This window comes from Megascapheus bottae, chromosome 14, assembly GCF_031878675.1.
Source record: "Megascapheus bottae isolate mThoBot1 chromosome 14, mThoBot2.hap1, whole genome shotgun sequence".
Classification (NCBI taxonomy): Eukaryota; Metazoa; Chordata; class Mammalia; order Rodentia; family Geomyidae; genus Megascapheus; species Megascapheus bottae.
The window spans coordinates 6637567-6658580 of record NC_143522.1 but is presented as its reverse complement, the minus strand read 5'-3'; the positions used below and the strand labels follow the sequence as shown (position 1 = coordinate 6658580).

The window sequence follows — 21014 nt, the reverse complement described above, 5'->3', positions numbered from 1 at the left end:
ATTATTATGTATCTAAAACTCTTAGGTTTCATCCATCAAGATGTCGGGATATTCTCTTCCTAAAATAATTATGTATTTATTATACTGATAAAACATCAATGATTTAACTAAGTCCCTATAATTTAATTAATACCTTATCTTACACTTCTGAATGATCAACTAAACTATTTAATTGGCAACATAGTTCTGAATTTTTCACTCTACTGAAATATACAACTATGTTTTAATGAGTTAAAAACTACTCAGATTCTAGGACCAGGAGCATGGCTTACTGGTAGAGTGCTTGTCTATGCATGAAGCCCTGGGTTCGATTCCTTGATATCACATACATGGAAAAAGCCAGAAGTGATGCAGTGGCTCAAGTGGTAGAGGACTAGGCTTGAGAAAGCTCAAGGACAGTGCCCAGGTCCTGAGTTCAAGCCCCAGGACTGGCAAAGGAAAAAAAAAAGTACTCAGGGACTTGCATTTATTGTGGGAACATGTGCAATAATTTTTCACAGGATAAACAATTTCTAAGTTATTTTTAGAAATAAAATCTGCTTAATTTAGCCTATGATTCTGAGAGTAACTTTTCCTTTTAAGCAATAAATAAGGCATGGTTTAAGAAGTGCTTACGTAATAGGAATTAAAGAGGAAGCAGAGACACTGAACTTTTACTTAAGCATTTTATTTGTATGTTTTCTTAGATTACACTATTTGATTTTTAATATTTTTGTTTTTATACCTTGTGGTTAAGAGAATCCTTAGAACAATACATCTTATCCTTTTTTTGTAGAAAGAAGGTAATCAGAACGAAGTGTTTCTGAGTGAAATGAAACAAAATATGAAGATGTTGAGACCAGAGATTATATAGTAGCATAGGCACTGAAAAATAGAAATAAAAAATGTGACATGAGATAACCCAATTTTTAAGGCACTAAAGACTTAGATTTTGATCCTACACTAAATCCTTAGCAAGTTTCAACTTGCTAGTATTAGCTTGACTAAAAGAAAAATAGCACTTCTAATTGTTCAGAGAAGAACACTAAAATACATGTATAAGGACATTTAAAAAATAGTTTTCTAGAACAGTTATTCAGGATTGTTTCAGATTGGTTTAGTCATAAGATACTAATGTCATAAGACATTTATTCATAAGATACTAATCCTTATTTACTCCTAAAGATAATATAATAGATTCTAGGGCTTGATTAGTTCTAAGTTTGTAAGAATAGAAAAGAAGAACTGGCTCAAAGAAAGCAGTAGAGAAATAAAACACAAGGTTTTTTGTTTAGTTTTAAGATTTAATGGCTGATATTAATGCTTGTATTAATGAAATCACTTTAGGCTTTTTAATTGGAAATTTAATATAAATCTATATGATTGTATGTGAAAGAATTAAAACCTGAGACCTCAGAAAATTGACATCTCCCTAACTTTCTATTTCTATAGTAATATTTATAATAAAATTTTACTAATATTAATTACATGTGTGATAATCTTGAAATAAAAGAAATAAGCAGAGTTTCATAGGAATGTTTCTGTAAGTCCTAGGAATGGGAGATAAGGTTTAAGTAAAAATTATTTAACATAATAATGTATTTTTCTTTTAACATATTTATATCATATTCTTTGAGATTTTACTTGAACTTTTCTTGAAAAGATGTAAATAAGAAGAGTAAGCATTGTTACACACCTGCATTATCATTAACAAAAAATATAGTTTTAAGTACTGCCTATATGAGTATTTATGATATTGAATGGCTACAAAATGATGCTCCTCAAAAGTTGTCTTTGGTATACAAATTTTGTGCTCAAGCACCTGTAAGAAGTATTTGCTCCTGGTGATGTTGCTGCTAACCTTATTATTACACAAAAAATGACATAAAAGAATCTGAGTTAGAGATTAACTCAGAATAAATATATCTCCTTGCCAGATTATCTATGACACTAACACTAACATATATCATTTTTCATGAAAATAGAAAGTAAACTACCAGTTCTATTTGTTAGATGCATTCCATAATTTTATAATCTTCCTGTCACAGTCACTGGATGTCTTATGAAAAGAGACTTTGAAAATTATATTATTACATAACAAATATTCACCTTGAAAACAATGTTTTTAGTTTATATTAGGGTCAAAATCTTACTATGAACTGCAATGTTACTGTGGCTTAAGGGTCATATACATTGCCAATCTAATCTTCATTTAATAAATGTGAGTATGAAGCCACAGCTAGAAAAGAAAGGGGGAGAGACAGAAAGTAAAAAGATGCAGATGAAGGACAAACCAGTCAGACTTGGAATTACCAGTCAGCAGAAGTTTAGGGGGAAAAAGTCATCAAGTAAAATCATACATTTACTCTGAGAAAGTATCCTTTCATACTGCCTTCTAGGTGATCTATGAGCTCCTCCAGCTTTCGATGGAACTACATGTAAACATCAGAAAAGGAAGTGAAAAGGCAACTTTCTCTCTTTTCATTTTTCCTTTCAAAATAATACTACAGCATTATAGATTTCTCACTGCCTTTGACAAACATTTTAAAAGATTAAGGATTTTTCCAAAATGTAACATTACCTACTTTGTTAAATTTTCTCCACAAAGTTCAGTGAAAATAAATGCTGTAACTATTCTTATAATTCCCCATTAGAGTCACTTAAAGATTCCTATTTGATGGGAATATGGAATTAAAATATTAACTATGTAAATATTAAAAAGTTTGCTTGTCTTTCAGAAATAAGTTTTTGAAGTTAGACTCTCCATATTGAAACAAATTCTTAATGTATGTTCAGTTCTTAAATATATATGTGTACATACATAATAATAAGGTATACCCACCAAAATAAGACAAATACTTATAACTTTTTTTTTGCCAGTCCTGGGTTTTGAGCTCAGGGTCTGAGTACTGTCCTTGGACTTTCTCAAGGCTATAGATCTACCACTTGAGCCTCAGCACCATTTCTGGCCTTTTTTCTATATATGTGGTACCTAGGAATTGAACCCGGGTCTTCGTGCATGCTAGGCAAGCATTCTACCACTAGACCAAACTCCTGGCCCGACAAATATAACTTTTAAGGTTATATAAGCAAAAGCTAAGATTAGAGTTTCTCTCTGTGTCTCAAATATATTTAATCTAGTTTACTTCATGTATTATATTTATGGATGCCATTTGGTATTTGTAGCTCAGTATCAATAAAATTATAGTGTACTATACATTTTTACTTAATTCTATGTTATAATGTATACTCTAAACTACAATTGATTAATTTTCACTTAAAGACAAAGGTAAAATATAACGCCTTACAAGTAAACAGTGAGGAATCCACTTAATATATTATCACATTTTCTGGACAGAATAATCTTTGTGTGTGGGGGGGTGGGGTGGGGTCGTGGTGTTGAATTCTGTCTGGGCTGGGCGCTGTCCCTGAGCTCTTCAGCTTAAGGTTATCGCTCTACCCCTAGAGCCACAGGGCCATGGATTTTCTGGTGATTAATGGGAAATAAGAGTCTCCTGGACTTTTTAGTGCCTTGGTTGGCTTTGAATGGAGATCCTCAGAACTCAGCCTCCTGAGTAGCTAGGATTTTTTGTTGGTCATGGGGCTTGAATCCTGGGCCTGGGCACTGTGCCTGAGCTCTTCAGCTCAAGGCTACCACCTTACCCCTTGAGCAACAGCATCACTTTGGGTTTTCTAGTGGCTAATTGGAGATTAAGAGTTTCACAATCTTTAGTGCCCAGGCTGGTTTTGAACCATGATCCTCAGATCTCAGCCTCCTAATTAGCTAAGATTACAGGCATGAGCCATTGAGCCTGGCTGGTGATGTAACATTTTAATGTAATTGCTTTCCACTGTCAAGCATTCTTAAAGAACAGAGAAGATGGCTTTTCTTGAATAAAGAACAGAAACATACAACACATATAAGTATGTGTACCTACATGTGCACAAATAACAAAAAAGTAAAACTAAAGGTAGAAGAGAGGGCAGAATATAGAAATCTATATTTCATAAACCGTGTGTAAAGTTTTGAAAGGATTTAGTATTAGGTCACAGGGTAGATATTAAATTAGAAATGTCTGAATTCATAATTTTAGGATATGCCAGAATAATCTGACATTTTTAATATTAAAGTTACTATTGCTATCAGGATGAGGGAAATTGAGATATAAAAAATAGTTAATTTTGTGGAGGATTTTTCTGCCTATTTTTAGAGTTGGAACAATTTTCTAACTTAAATTAATGGTGGCAGCATCACAAATAATCAGTGATTATGTTATTTAACTATGATAACTTATTTACTTTTACACTGTGATTAAATGTCAAAAGTACTGAATGTCCAATACATGTTTACCAAGTGGCATTTAGCCACCAGCAAATTGTGTCATTATATCAGAAATATTTGACTTGGATTCTAGAAATTATATATATGGACGGGTAAACATTTAAACATACCTGTTTGTATTTTTAAATCTTAAAATCTAAAACAAAACGAAGGGATTAAGGGTCCTTAACACTTTAAGTTGTATGTGGACCTATTACACTATCATATACAAATTCCTTTTTAATTTTTATGCTAACATATATTCAATACGTATTATTAATTGATGGTATTTTTTCCTAGAATTAACTACTGCTGCTTACTGACATTAAGTAAAATTAAGTCTTTTTTACAAAAAATGTTAAAAGGGGAAATGACATTCTGAATTTATATTAGTTCGCTGTCTTAGGGGAGCTTATCACAAATCAGTGACATCAATCAGAGGAACGGTTTACTCTAGAACCCCAATTCATAGGCACCTGTAATGAGGCAGTTGCCTCTTCTGTTGTTTGTGGTGCCTTTCAAAGCTAGTTATTTGGCAGCTTGCCTTCAGCTGGTTGCTCTATGTGTAGCTGAAACAAAAAAAGAAATATGACCCAACAGCCAATAAAAATATTAAAATAAAAAATGGGATGGTGAAAAATGGAAAAAGCCCCCTTTCCTCCCCCACCCTCCAAAAATAAGTGTAGGCTATAGACAAAATCTTGCCAAAAAATGTTAGAAACATATTTACTTTGAGGGATCCAACTCTACTAGCAACTCCTTTGCTTTCATCCGGCCGTCTAATTTGCTACAATGAAGGAAGATGGGTAAAAAAGACAGAATAAAGAAAAAGTGAACTTAAAAATTTTTCTTTACATTAATAAATAATACATGCAAAAACATCAGCTGACTCAGGTACCACTTAGGAGGCCAAGGAGTTAACTAATCCAGAGGCTATATGACATGCTCTGCAAATAAGTCACTAGAATTTAATCTTTGTTATGGCACTATTCCTGAGATGAGGAAATTGACACTTACTTTTGGTTATCTTGGGGGCTCCTGAAGAAGCAGTATCTGGAGTAGTGTAACATTTGCAATTGGCTTACAAAAAACAAAGAATTACAAATACACCTATGCACTTTTTCTCTTTTTCGGTGTTTGTCTATTCCACTGTAATATCATAAAACACCAATGGTAAGACTATAAGCATTAATGTTCTTTAAGTGGTAAGATCATTCCTGACAAGCATCATTCTTGATATGTGACAGAATGAAGTTCCTCTGCTTGCTGACCCAAGCATGGAGGTTGTTCAGCTGTCACTGAAAGTCCCAGTTAAACAATTGTGCTGCCCAACCAGAAAATTTTAATGCCAGACCAATGTTAGATATAGTCACTCTTTCAAATCTTTCTGGTTTTGTTTTCTTTGAGATAAGATGGGAAATGAAGCCAGAAAAGTGACATACACCTGTAACCCTAGCATTTGGGAGGCACAAGTTCAAGGCTAATCTGGCTACAGAATGAGATCCTGTTTCAAAATAAAGAAAGAAAACAAAATAAAAAGCTAACTGCAAACAAACAAGCAAACAACAAAAAAGATAGATGAAAGGAAAAGTAAGATTAATATTTAAAAAAACTTGTTCCACACCAGTTATAAATGAATAAAGGAAGATTGTCAATACAAACTGTCTTTTTAAGTGAGATTTTTCTTGTTTGATAGAAGTGAAATATAAATAGTCTTTTTTATTAAATAGGGAGACAAAACAAAAGAGGAAGGAGCAAGCATAATTTCAAGTTGTTTTACACTAAAATCATTGTCCTTGAGAATGGTGGTTTCCAGAAAAACCAGCATAGGGTCAAGTTAATTGTGATGTTCCTTTTTGAATGGGAGATAGTAGAACTATAAACACGATGGCACATTCCAAAGTACTGATGAAAATATGGTAGGAAAAACATGATCAAACTATAAACCTTCCTAAAAGCAAGATACAGATTGCCTTATTTTATTTAGAATGCCTCTGAGAGTGGCGAGTACTAACACAATTATTTGTTTTTAAATAAAAGGAAGAAAGCATCTTGTATTGATCTTTTGTTTTAATAGAACTTTAAAAGAACCAATTCTTCAGTGTTAATAATTTGTTCAAAGATGAAATATCAATTTATTTATTCATTCATTCCAGTACTAGGGCATGAACTCAAAGCATGACATTACCTTGGCTTTGCTTCTTGATAAACTTGGTGTTCCACTTCAGCTTTGGGTTGAATTGGAGATAAGAATTTTGCAGACTCTTTTGGAGTCTGGAGCTTTGACTGTGATGTTCTCAGATGAGTAGTTAGGGTTACAGGCATTGAGCCTGGCTAGTTACCACTTCTCTTAATGAAAGAAAATTGCCAAATTTAGAATAGAGATCAATCAATACTTTGATTCTGTAAGAGAGGATCTCCCAGTGGAGAGTAAATTCAGTCAGTTCATGATATCTACTTCTTTTCCATCTTAATGGAAGACTCACTGCATCTGTATTGTAAACAGAGGCTGGTAGTTACCTATAAAAAATAGCCTTAGCCTACTGCCTCATATTGCTTCCTAAAAACAGACACCTAAGATTTCCAGAACCATTATATAGTATCTACATTGTCTTTTATTTCTATATGCTTTAAAATTACATTAAGTCCAGCAGCCTTAGTACCTCTTAAACTTAGAAAGTTAATGGCAAAGCTAGTTGCAATACTCATTTTTAAAATTTCTAGTTTAGAATTATATTCCCTCAATAGGTTTGGAAATAAATTGGGGCTAGAAAAGAAATCCACGCTTGTAAGAACATGTTTATATATGTAAATATGTTTGTCATTCTAACCATTTATGAAATAAATTTCATCTTAGTATATTTCTATATGTTTTCTATTATTTCAGTTCCAAGCGCAAAAAGAGAAACTGAAAGAATGAATTATAAGAACAAAAAAACAGTTACCACTAAACTCTATAATACGAATAACAGATTAGGGGACTGTTTTAAATAGAGATGTGGTGAGCAGTTTATCAATAACTGCCTTTGAAATTGGTATAAATGAAAAACTAAAACAAAATAAATGAGATTGGCTGCAATTCATTTCACTTTTTGTAGCTTCTGAGACAATACTTATAATATCTACACTGAAAAATAGGAAAAATTGGAAAAAGATTTGTCTATAAAAACTTGAATACTGAAATAAAATTTAAAAATTTAATTTTCTCATTTATTCTAGTCAGCCTTTAAAAGCCAACTATAATGAAATAGTACAAAAGAAATTCAGTTATCACAATTAAAAAATAATTAAAAAATAAAAAAATAGCATTTAAGTAAGATGGACTTACTTTTCATATTTCCTAACTCTAGGAGTGTCACCTTATCTCTTTTTTTAAAAAATTGGTTCTGAGGCTTGAACTCTGGGCCTTGCTACTGTCCCTGAGCTCTTCAGCTCAAGGCTACTGTTCTACCCCATGAGCCACAGCACCACTTCCAGTTTTCTAGTGGTTAACTGGAGATAAGAGTCTCTCAGACTTTAGGATTACAGGCGTGAGCCACCAAGCCCAGCCTTGCATCTATTTCTATACTACTTTCCCATGAAGCTAAACCTTCTAAAGAGAAAAGAAGCTAACCATGCAGTATTTATGCAAGTTGAATATCCATTATTCAAAAGATTAGAACCAGCAAAAAGTGCTTCAGATTTCAGAGGATTTTTGTTGTGAATATGGGATGTTTGCATAGATTGATTAAACATTATTAATCATAAAATTTAAGATTCTCTGAAAGTCTAAATTGTAGCGTGCCAATCACTCAAAATGTTTTAAAATTCAGAGCATTTTCAACTTCAGATTTTTAGATTAGGGAGATTCATTGTGGTCTCTCTGATACTTCATTTTGCATAACATTTTACAAACAAGATGACTTGTTAAAAGAAAGTTTTAACACTTTTCTGCTGTCTCTCATATTTCTGAAATACATGCCATTTGCTTGAAAGTTAATACAAACTTACATTCTAACTAGTGTAAACAGTAACATCCATGTCATTGTTTCTTATGGTACTTATGCTTATAAGCTCTAAAATCATAAAAAATGACTATTATTTGTATTGTTTTAACTTTTAGAAGATTTCTAGTTTTTAGAATACTTCTAGGAAACAATTTTTCCATCTGTATCTTTGCTGGATATATTTCTTTTATGTGGTATTTTGACTTGCTTTTGTAATTATCCTATATTTTTATACATCTTTAGAAGGGATGGTGGAAGTTATCAATTATTTATTGGAAAGATTTGCTGTAAATATTTTATTTTCACATCACCTCCATTAGGACAGTTTGTAAGTGCATCCATTGCTGTATCTCCAATGCAAAGTACAGTATTTGATACATGTTATATTATAAGCCATTCACTGGATGTTTCTGGATTAATCTGCTTTGTCAGGAATGTAGAATGATTAATCCTGAAATCTGTATCAGAAAATAGCTAATTTCAGAGCATGTATCACTTTAAAATATAAAGATCCTCAGAAAACTTAGCTTGAGATATACTCTATTAATGTTGCTATTAAACATGGGCAGCTAATTTATACAGATTGAATCATTAATCAGTTTTGCTGCTCAAATAATAGTACAGTTATTTTTCTGGAGGGGCTACTTTTGTATGAAAATATGTTTAAATTGTTAAAAAGCATTTACTAGATTTAAACATATTTAATTAAACTAAGAACTAGTATTCTTAATTTCACTATTTCTTATATTTCTGTTATTTTCCTGATCCTCCTTAATTTGAGCAAACTGCAGTGAATACCAAGATAAATCAATATTTTGCTTAACAGAGATAAACAGAACCTAAAAGAGAAAGATTTTATGTGAACTCAGTATTTTCAGGCTTTGAGAACATAATACAAAAGCTTATAAAGATATGTTTTTATATAAATTGCAGATTAATACATCACTGGATAAATATAAAATATATACTCAGTAGGAGTAGGAGTTGTGCCAAAGGAATAGGTATATTCATTTAATAACTTGATATTACAGATACAGAAACTGAACTCTACTGCCTCTCAAAAAGTTACAATGTGATAGATAAAAGGGCTTCCAAGCTATCATTAAATTGAATTCATGATGATGGAAAATTGATTTATTCTTGTAGTCATGAAGGATTATAAATGTAAAAGTTCTTGAATCACACAGGTTGCTTAGTTTAATACTAATCTATAACATTGCTTTCAAAACTAGAAAACAGTACACAACTAAAGAATCTAAAATAAGGTGAAAAAACTATGCTAGGCCAGGAGCATGGCCTAGTGGTAGAGTGCTTCCCTCACATGCATGAAGATGGGTTCAATTCCTTAGTACCACAGACATAGAAAAAGCCGGAAAGTGCTGTGGCTCAAGTGGTTGAGCTCTAACCTTGAGAAGGCCCAAGGACAGTGCTCAGGCACTGAGTTCAAACCTGGGACTGGCAAAAACAAGAAACAAGTAACAAAAACAAAGCAAAACAAACAACATTGTCAACTAGAATGTCATGTAATAATCAAATGGTTTTGTAAAAGGAAACTTAAAAACATGTGTATATGTTTATGACATGGAAAAACTGTTCCAATTACTAAATGAGAAAATGAGATAGTTTAAAATATAAATAGCTTAATAATAATAATAGCTAGTAGTTATTGAGTACTATGCTGTTTTATATGCATTTTTAGATTTAATTCTTAATCCTGTGGAGAGTTAGTACTACTATTTTCACTTTAAGGATAGAGATAATTTTAAGGTTTTAGAGGTGAAATTATTTTACAGGTAGGAAGTGACAGAGGTGAGGCTTATCACCAGGCCCATTAAACTCCAGAACCTGAGCTCTTATATTCTCATTATGATAAAATACTTGAATATATAGGAAAAAAATTCAATGATATAGCAAATTTTAATAGTGATTTTCTTATGAAGGGAACTTTATAAATTTTTTTTCTCATGAGTTTCCTATATTTACAAAGTAAGCCATGTTTATTACTTAAAAAAAAATAGACCATGCCATTTATAGCCTGCCGTCTTTCTCTCCCCTCCCTCATTCTCTTCCCCTTCTTCCTCCTGCTCATCACCTTCTGGATGGGAACTGAACCCAGAGCATTTCCTATTTAGGTAGGTAGTCTAAAACTGAGAACCCAGCCCCAAATTATAAAAGAATCCAATAAAAGTATCTAAAAACTCAAAACTTTAAACAACTCTTGAAAATTTAAGGAGTACTTCATGTTTCCCAATTCATTTTCTGAGTAAATACTAATTGTTACCAAAATGTTGAAATAACATTATGCTGAAACTCAGTGGAGTTAGTTAAAAATTCCAGACCTATCTAAACAAATCTCATTACTCATTTTTAACCATAGAAGAGTGAGTAACTTTTCCCTACAAAAGAACAGGCCAGGATGATAGGACAAAGTATTTTATAATGCTTAAGCATAGTATTCAAAGGAATTTGCATTAAGTATCAGACCTCTATGCTAAATCTACTTTTATAACATTACTTCTATGCGGAAAATGTGGAAAAAGGACGATTCAACAAACATCAGTTTTGACCCAAAATATTTTTAGTAAATATGCCATTGTACTGTAAAAGCACTTTGAACAGTGTAGATATGTTAGGGTATATGAGACCTTTTCAGTGGTCCAAAAGGTGAAAATTGGTTTATCAATAGCATCAAACATTATTTGTCTTCTTTAGGACAGGTATATTTGTACAAATAGCAATAAAGAATTCATATCTTAGTGTGAATTTAGAAAATGAATCCAAACACTAAAAATAGTGATTGCATTATTCACTGCCATATACTAGTTTAAAAAGTTTGTTCTTTTAATATTGTATTCAGTTAAACAGCAAATATTACTTTGCTTCAAACAAAAGATGACTCTTGCTCAGTAACAAACACACATCGAAAATTTGTTTCTAAGCAAAAATCAGGAGAGAAAAATGTGTTTCTGCAACTATAAACTTGAAAGTGTCATTTCTAAAAATATTTAGATGAATCAGATATAATGAAATCTACCAAGATTTGAAAGAAGCTATATTTTTCAAATGACAAATCTGTATTCCAAAATCATACATGGGTAGATCTATTCCAAAGTGCAAGACAGACCAGAATATGGAACAGTCTTAGACAAGACTCCAAATTTACATTTCAACTGCATTTTAATAAACTAATAATTAATACTTTAGGATTAAAACAACAGTTATCTGAAAATATCAATAAAATCATTCTTTCTTTTCTAGCTATAGAATTATATGAAGCTGAACTTGTTTCTTACTATTCCCAAGGCAATATATCACATTAGACTGTTATTAAACTAGTCATCAGTGGATCTTTCTCCTTTTGGAAAATGAAACTTTGTTTTTTTCATAAAAACATTATTTACATTAACAAGTAAGGAATTTATTATTTTAAAGCAATAAATAAATATTTTATAAAATTCTCAGCTTTATCTCCTAGTCTAGTAAAAATAGCCAGATAGAACCCACATTAACAGAAGCTATTTGGAATCCCTAATAATTTTAAAAATTATCCAAGGGATAATTTTAAATATCCAAGGGATCTTGAGACCAGTAAGTTAGAGAACTTCGTTGTGTTTAATTTAAAGTATTAATAACATTATTATTCAATATCCCAAGGTATTATCTTTTTTTCTCAGAAGATGGGTTTTCGCTTTTACTTGGTTCAGTGATTTCCAATCTTTTTGTTTTTCATATAGAACCTGTAAATCTTTCTCTCTCTCTTTCTTTCTTTCTTGCTTGCTTTTCTTTCTTTTCCTTCCTTCCTTCTTTCTTTTTTTTTTTTTTTTGTGGATCATGGGGTTTGAACTCGGCCTGGGCATTGTCCCTGAGCTCTTCAGCTCAAGACTACCAACTTACCCTGGAGCCAAGCCCCACTTCCCATTTTCTAGAGGTTAATTGGAGATAAGAGTCTCAGGTCCTTTTGTGCCCAGGCTGGCTTTGAGCCTTGATTCTCAGATCTCAGTCTCCTGAGTAGCTAGGATTACAGGCTTGAGCTACTGCGCCCAGCTAGAACCCATAAATTTCTATACTGACCTTTACTGTGCAGATATGGATGTGGAAATGCTGAAATAATTTTAGAGCAAAGAAAAGAAACCCAGTGTTTAATGCAGTCTTCTGACTTTGCTTAAACTCTTATAACTAGTAGGAAATAATTTTGGAGAGCCAGTTAGTACCCCTAGTCTAGAGATACAACAATGGAATTTTAGCCACAGACTTAGTTATTAGGAAAACAGACTAGCCACATCTCATAATCACTGTGGTATTCACAGGAAAATAGCAACAATATGGAACAGTTTGCAAAAGCTAACATTACTAGGAGTAGATCACAAAAGGGAGTTTTTATAGGTAAAGGAGTAAGGAGTTATCATTACCTTTCAGTCTCACACACTGAAAATTCTGAATAAAAAAAAAGTTTATTCAAAGAACAAAGGAAGTGTACAAACAAATCCTAAGTACCCACATTAATATAAGAAAAGAATATAATTTTTTTACATAAAGGTATCTGAATAATACTTTAAAATCATTGCCTTAATTTCAGTTCAGTTCAATATTACAGTGCTTATATTTCTCCCTAAGTAGAAGAAAACAATCTGCTGGTTAGTCTGATGAAAATATTCTTTTCTGTTCTTCCCTACTACTACAAACTTCTTTTTTAGTTTTTAATGCACAAAGATTATGTGACTAAAAGTAACACTTACTTTATAAAAGTTAAATTTCAGATATTTGAGAATAAAATATAGTAAAATAGATCATTCAAATATCTTTTTTTAGTAAAATCAAAAGGAAATGATGATTTGATTGAAATTCTGGACTTTTAAAAATATTACTTTTGCTCCTTTCCATTATTTTCTACTTCATACTTTTTCTTTTTTGGTCAGTTGTGGTTTGAACTCAGGCCTGGGTGCTCAAGACTAGCAGTTTACCACTTGAGCCACAGCTCCACTTCTGGTTTTCTAGTAGTTAATTGGAGTCTCATAGACTTTCCTGCCCGAGCTGGGTTGTGAACATCAAATCTCAGCCTCCTGAGTAGCTGGGATTACAGGTATGAGACAGCCTGGCTTCCTTGAGTATATTCTTTCTAAATGCTGCTGTCCTTCATACTGGCATTCATCTAATTTGAGACATAGAGAAGAGATTTCTATGGGATTGATTACTATGTACTCAATTATAAATAATGCATAAATATATAGTAAAAACAAAAATGGCCAAAAAGTTATTCCTAATTTTGTGGTGAATGTCACTACTGGAATGTGTCAAACATATCTTAAACTGAACACATTAAAAATCAGAATGGATTATTCTTGAAAACTTGCTGCTTTGCTATAATTCCTTAATATAGTTAATAATACAATCATCTACCCAATATCTCAAAATAGAAATAAGAACTATTTTTATGTCACATTTTTTTATACTTAAAATGAATAATTTATCTGAAACAGGGTTAAGTGTGAAAGTTCATTTAAAGAAATGAAAGAAATGGCAATCTCTGAGTAAAGACTATTCAGGTAATAATGAAAAGTTGATGACTGGTGACCAGTGCCTTCAATAGTGATCATCATTGCTGAATATAATTCTTAAAACTTCCTCTGAACACACTCATTTTTGGTTTTTATTAACTTTTCACGATACTGGTGAAATGTTAGTTTTACTGATGTCTTTTGTGGTTAACCTATCTAAGTAAGACTCTATTCTTGCTATGTATTTCATTACAATTATTAGACTGTTGTGAAATTATCATCACAGAATTGCTTTTCTACTTGTTTTGTTTTACTATGCCTTTGACTGAATGTACCTGTGAATACCTAGTTAAGACTAAATTAAGCAATACTAAAACATTTATGAGACTTCTTGTAATTTTTTTAAGAATAGCATTATTCAAACTAGTTTCTTTTATTACATTAATATTTTAATTAAATACTTAAAATATAGTATAAACATTATATTTACATAGGCAAGATACATACTTTTAAGTTATACATACTTGTGCTGATAAAAATTACCAAAAAGGACAACAATCTTACTCTTATGTAAAAATTCAGGCTTTAGCTGGGCATTGGTAACTCACACCTGTAATCTTAAACTACTCAGGAAGCTGAGATCTGAGTATCACAATTCAAAGCCAGCCATGGCAGGAAAGTCTGTGAGACTCTTATCTCCAATATACTATCAAAAGAGGCCAGAAATGGAGTTTTAGTGGTAGAGCGACAGATCTGAGCAAAAGGTTAGGAAAAAATGTTCTGGCACTAAGTATAAGCCCCAGAGACAGCACACACTCACCAATTCACCCCCTCCACAAATTTAGTGCTTTGAATATGTAAGTATTAACTAAGGGAAAAAAAAGACAAGTTACTTGCTCCCCCTTTAAAAAAGTGAATGTTCTTATTTCTAGAATTTGGTGAATTTGGATGTATGAGTACTTTAAAAATTGTATTTGAAATCTTCTTTGTGATAAAATATAGCAACAGGAATTTTAAAAAATGCTCTATAAAACTACTGTATATAATTTAAGGTAGCTTAAACTACTTTCCAAAATATTTATGATCATAGACTATTTATTATTATGTAATTTTATATTTTTAATGGTTAGATTTTAATATCTGGTGAACTAAATATCTTGTAGTGACCTAACCTTGAGTTCTGATAATATCCTAGACTTTAAAAAATGTTTAGCTTGTACAGCTGGAATTTAATGTAGTCTAACTATAAGTTATTATTTTAATGCAGACACAGATAAGATTTTTCCTTACTATTCAGCTTTGGAGAACATCTTATTTTCCTTTACGTAAAATCCAAATAAGTGGTACCCAAATGGCACCAACATATTTTAGAACTCAGATGTTACCATAGCTTTTCTTCACTGAGAATTTATACCTTCAATTTTTAAATGATAGAACTAAATTAGTTTATTCACCATACCATTAGCAGTAACACTGAAGATTTTACTAAAAAGGTTGGATCACATAATGTAATACAAACTTTAGTATATGAACATCAAAAACTATTTGAGACCACTTCTAGTCAAATGTAATTATAACATCTAGTTGCTAGAAAAGTTGTGACTGAGAGACAGCTATACAGTTTCTTAAATTTGATGATGGGGAAAGGGGTCAGTTTGAAAGTTCTGTGTTCTGTTAGTCTTCTGATATCAACAGTAATCCCATCATATAGGTAACCTAAAGGCACAAATGACTTAACCAGAAAGGGACAACAGAAGCAAATCACAGCAGTCATTAGGTTTGCTGGTTATCATATACACAAAGATGTGAGACAGCATAGGAATGTCTAATGTTTTACCCACCTTGATTCTCTGAGATTTTTTTTTAAAAAGTAAAGGTTATAAGAAACTCTTCCCTCCCCCAAAGGTTGGCATTAAAACTTTCTTTCTAATAAATTTAGATTTGTTTCCAAATATTAGGCAGCAACATTCCAAGTTGAATAATATTGAAAAAAATTGGAATGATACTATAGCAGGGAGCTACCCTAGCATGAACAAGTTAAAAAAAAAAAGGCCCTTTAGTGACAATATTTTGCTAACTGCTTTTTATTGGCACAAAATAAGTCATCTACATAAAGAACTTCAATATTGATGAGTATGGTCAAAAGTAACAGGTCTACAACAAAGAAACAAGAGCAGAAGTAATACCTTAAAGCTGAGATGTAGGAATAAGTATACTGCATGAAATTTCTATTGTGTTACTGTTGGACAATATAGTTGTTTGTGAAATAATGGGTAGTAACTATCTTACAGTCTACTTATTTCTCGTAGTATCTAACATGCAATCCAACCTTGACAAGCAGGGGATAATATTATTTAGTTTCCAAGATTTCATAATTGAGCAAGTGTAAAGTGCTAAAGAATTGTACTTACTTTTGGTGTTGGGCAGGAAGCTGTAGAGAGGCGAGATGTAGCCTGAGCACGAGGCGATTCAGAAGGAGTAGTGCTAAGGGAGGCTGTATCTCGTGGGAGCACCTGAACACCACGAGAAATGATGGAGTCTGGAATCTGAACAAAGAGAACAATTTTAATTTAATATTTTGAAAATGTTAATGAAATATAAAAACTTATTTCTCTTAGATTTTTGAGACTTTTATCTGTTCAGCTCTCATATAGCTCATGTCACTTATCAAATACAAACACATAGAACAATTTGGAATTAGACATTTTTAGACAAATATATTTTCCTGACAAATAGAATATATATATATATATATGTATATATATTGCCAATCCTGGGCTTGAGCTCAGGGCCTGAGCATTGTCCTTGGACTTTCTCAAGGCTAGAGCTCCACCACTTCAGCATCATCACCACTTCCAGCTTTCTTCTATGTATGTGGTGCTGAAGAATTGAACCAGGGTCATTATGCATGCTAGGCAAGCACTCTACCACTAGGCCAAACTCCCAGCTCAGAATATATTTGTATAAGCACAGCATTGTGGACACGTGTTTTTCATTCATATACTGTCCTCTAATTGTCAGGAATCTTGTACAAAACATTTAAACACTACATACTTTCCGTGTTCTGAGGAATTTTTCAACATTCTTCATCATCTGCAAAGCGACCTGAGAGCATCAACCAAGTTATTTTATGGTCCCTGACTTCTAGCTGGACTCGGCCAATAAGAGACAGTGGTATGATACTAAGTGTTAGAGAACAGTAAGGGTTGGTATTTATTCCTTTTGTTCCTTTTACCAGGTCACCATGTCTGTTGTGTCCCTCTCAAATCAAGAATACAGCTCCTTTATAGCTCTTGTGGCTAATATATTTTCTCCATTTGCTTTGCCTCATTAGGACCAAGTACAGTAAATTTCCAATTTATAATTCCTAAGGTAACTCAAGATGGTTTTCTGTTTTACTTAAATTCTGCTCAATGTTTTAAAATCATACAAGCTACCTTATTAAAAATCTCAATTATTCATTAAAATGTGCTAGCCCATATATGCGAGGACCTGGAAGAACATCATCTAAATCATCACTTCCTTTACCTAAAAACTGAGAGTAAGATATTTTCTAACTCTTGAATTATGGCATTAGGAGAGACTATATGTAGAAAATATTTAGTACTACCTTCTAAGAGTCATATACAATCCATTTTGCTTTTATTTCTCTCATTTCCTCCATTCATTTTCCTTCCCCTGTCCTCTTGACCCCTGCTCAACTCAAGTAACTAAAGAAAATGTTCATGTAAATATAAAATAATTATTTAAATTTAGATGGTAGTTATAAACTTAGTAAAGATATTTAATAATTGATTTAACTATTTTTATTTGGAAAATTTAAAACTTGACAGTTGTTCATGACTCTATGAATTATTAATACTTTGGAATAAAAGCAATTATGTATGTTGGAATTATATATTACATTTTGAAACAGCATACACAACTAAGATTTTATAGGTATACATTTGGTGAAGGGCAAAATATGAGCTACACAGATGTCATACTCAGTGTAGAAGCTGGGATGGGTGAGGATTTAGGGATGACACAGATCAAGAGGCATTGTATACATTGTAACATGTTTTGTTAAGTGGCAAAAATTCAATACAGAATTTAAAATTTAAAAAAATGTAAGGGAAGAGTGGGAGGGCTGGTTAAGAATGTTAAAAGGGGTAATATTAATCAAAAACTCTATTCAGAAACAGCTTTGTTGAATGGCAACTCTTTTGGATAACGACCAAAATAAAATAATCAAATCATTAAAAAAATACTTAGTACTTTAAAGCAGTAAATGTTTATTAAATGTTGGTTACTATTATTTTATTATCTTAGGGATAGATATAATTAATATAGTAGAGAAAGTAGATATAAGTAGATACAAATTTTGATCTAGTAGTAGTAGGCATTCACAGGTCTACTAATCCTAAGAATGAGTTTGAACACTTTCAAGTTTCATACACAAGACAGACCTTCCTTCCTTCCTTCCTTCCTTCTTTCCTTCCTTCCTTCCTTCCTTCCTTCCTTCTTTCCTTCCTTCCTTCCTTCCTTCCTTCTCTCCTTCCTTCCTTCCTTCTTCCTTCCCTCCCTCTTCTTCCCTCTCTTTCTTCTTCCTCCCTCCCTCCTTCTCTCCTCTTTCTCACTTCTTTCTATTCCCATTCTTGTGCAGAATATTTGTAATGCATGTGATAAAAACAATCAATAATTATTACATGAAAAGAACTAGAAATGTCAGTTATACTGTGACTAGTACTCCTTATACCTTCATGCCATTTCCTTGTCATAAAAAGACATTATTTCTACAAAGGATTTTTAAATTTCTTTCTTTTCTTTCCTTTCTTCTTATTTTTCTTTTTTTTGGTGGGTCATGAGGCTTGAACTCAGCCTGGGGGCTGTCCCTGAGCTTTTCACCTCAAGGTTACAGCAGTCCCCTTGAGCCAAGCCCCACTTTCTGTTTTCTAGACGTTAATTGGAGATAAGAGTCTCAGGTCCTTTTGTGTGCGGACTGGCTTTGAACCCTGATTCTCAGATCTCAGCCTCCTGAGTAGCTAGGATTACAGGCATGAGCCACCACACCCTGTTGGCTCCTTTAATTTTGACTCCAACATTCTTAATGCTTATTGTATCATCACCAATTTCTATGTTGTGATACCATATGATTCATGAATAATATATACAAAAGCAGAATGAGAAGCCAAAAAGTTTGTTTGCTTGTACGTCATGGTACTGAATTATGATATTTCAAGGAATAGAGATAGTTCAAATTAGAATAGCTGTTTGTTACCACTTTTATATAATAGGGTCATGGATTAGAATAAGATCAAATATTGCTATCACACTGCATGGTACCAAATACTATTCTTTCACTGTAATAATTACACTTACATACAATTTATAGGTGCAATAGTTTGATCAGTGTGTATTTCATATACTAGAATGCACTGGCATGATGGAACAGATTTTTTGCTACTCTTTTATATATAGAACCTAAGGAGAAACTTCAAAATGCAATGTCTTTAATGTGTTTACTTAAATGAATCTGAGTGTGTTTGTGTGTGTGTGTGTGTGTGTGTGTGTGTGTGTGTGTTTCCAGAGTTACACAAAGAACCATACTATGTATTACAGGGTATATGTTTGGATGTGAATGGAAATAAAATAGTGGGATATATAAGGATAGGATTTTTAAGTTTTGGGTGTATGTACATTGGACTACTAGTTTAGAGATGTCTATGAAGGATTAAGGTTTATAGTCAGCCTAAAACCTGAGAGTTCCGAGACATAATCTCTAATTAAACAGAAAAAATGCCAGATTGGAGGTATGGTTCAAACTGGTAGACTACCAGCTGTAAGTGAAAAAATTGAACAAGAGCTCAAGATTCTAAATTCAAACCAGGTATGGACACACAAACACATTTGGATTAAGAATTCAAGAAGTTAAGATTGAACAAATAATTTAGAAATTATTAATATAAGTCATCATTCTAGGGTATTGAGAGTATCTAGAGTATTGAGAGAATTGAGAGTATGTGAAAGAATGAAAGATGATGGTTGAAAATTCTGGGTTATATCTTTGTTAAGGGTTTAACAGAAGAAAAAGAATTAGATAAAAACAATCTTGGATCTGGCGAATATAATGTAACCCTCCTATTAATTACAATAAAAAAATCTAACATAAAAAATAAAAAAAGAAAAACAATCTGTATATAAAAGTATGACTAGGGGCCGGGAGTTTGGCCTAGTGGTAGAGTGCTTGCTTAGCATGCACAAAGACCTGGGTTCGATTCCTCGGTACCACATACATTGAAAAAAGCTGGAAGTGGTGCTGAGGCTCAAGTGGTAGAGTGCTAAGACTTGAGAAAGTCCAAGGACAGTGCTCAGGCCCTGAGCCCAAGCCCAGGATTGGCAAAAAAAAAAAAGTATGAGCATATATCCTTGAATAATCTGGGGTTCTACTTATCTGTGCACAATAGCGAAACAACCTTTTCACTTCAAATGTATTCAGGTTTGGAAGATTATTTGTGTTCCAATTTATAAGAACTGACAGAGGGGAAAAAAGACTGAGTAATTAAGACAGAAAAACATCAGGGAGCAAAAAAGGAAAAAAAATTAAAGGAAATATTAAAAAATTAAATATAGGAGAGAATAAGAAGAACAAGAGAACTGGAAAAGAAGCTATTATACAAATTTTGATTTTTTTCCCCTCTCTAATAGTAGCAACTCAACCAAGGGCATTGTAGATAATAAGAAAGTACACTATACCATTGAGCTACATCCTGGACCCTCAGAACATTCAGTTATTAAAGAAATTAGCTGAAAAGTAAAAAGAGTAGATACAATTGAGACATTAAGTATGTTTGACAATGTAGGCTCAGTTGTAGGGGAGGGAGGAAGAGATTGTTATTACTACTCTGCATATTATATTACTACTCTGTATGTGTATATGTGTGTGTGTTGTATGTTCTTGCAAGGAAAGTCTATTGAAAGATGGAAAAATAATTTGAAGGATTCTAGAAAAATGCTTTGATAAATGAACATGGAGGATAAAGCAGAGAAATTATCCATTTCCATTAATAATTGAATCTACCTCTATATCAAAAAAAGATATCTATGACAAAGATAAGAGATTGAGAAATCATTGCATAATACAGTTGTTAAAGTTACAGAGATAGATCAGACACTAAAAAAAAAATTAAAAAGACATATGGCCAGAAAATACTGAAAGAAATTAACAAAAAAGGAAGAACCAGACACTGAGTA

At 32.4% G+C, this 21014-nt stretch overlaps 1 protein-coding gene across 8 annotated transcripts in view; it reads right to left on the bottom strand.

Annotated features, from left to right (window-relative positions):
* The window catches only part of Gphn (gephyrin), a 337298-nt gene that overhangs the window by 131186 nt on the left and 185098 nt on the right, over positions 1-21014 (bottom strand). For 4 of the 8 annotated variants that reach the window (XM_090344303.1, XM_090344307.1, XM_090344304.1 and 1 more), the window contains 2 exons: positions 16193-16327; positions 5031-5087 (listed from right to left, as the gene is read on the bottom strand). In XM_090344303.1, the coding sequence (XP_090200429.1) occupies positions 5031-5087; positions 16193-16327 (192 nt within the window). The remainder of the gene's footprint in view (positions 1-5030; positions 5088-16192; positions 16328-21014) is intronic. The other 4 variants (XM_090344305.1, XM_090344309.1, XM_090344306.1 and 1 more) reach the window with 1 other exon arrangement.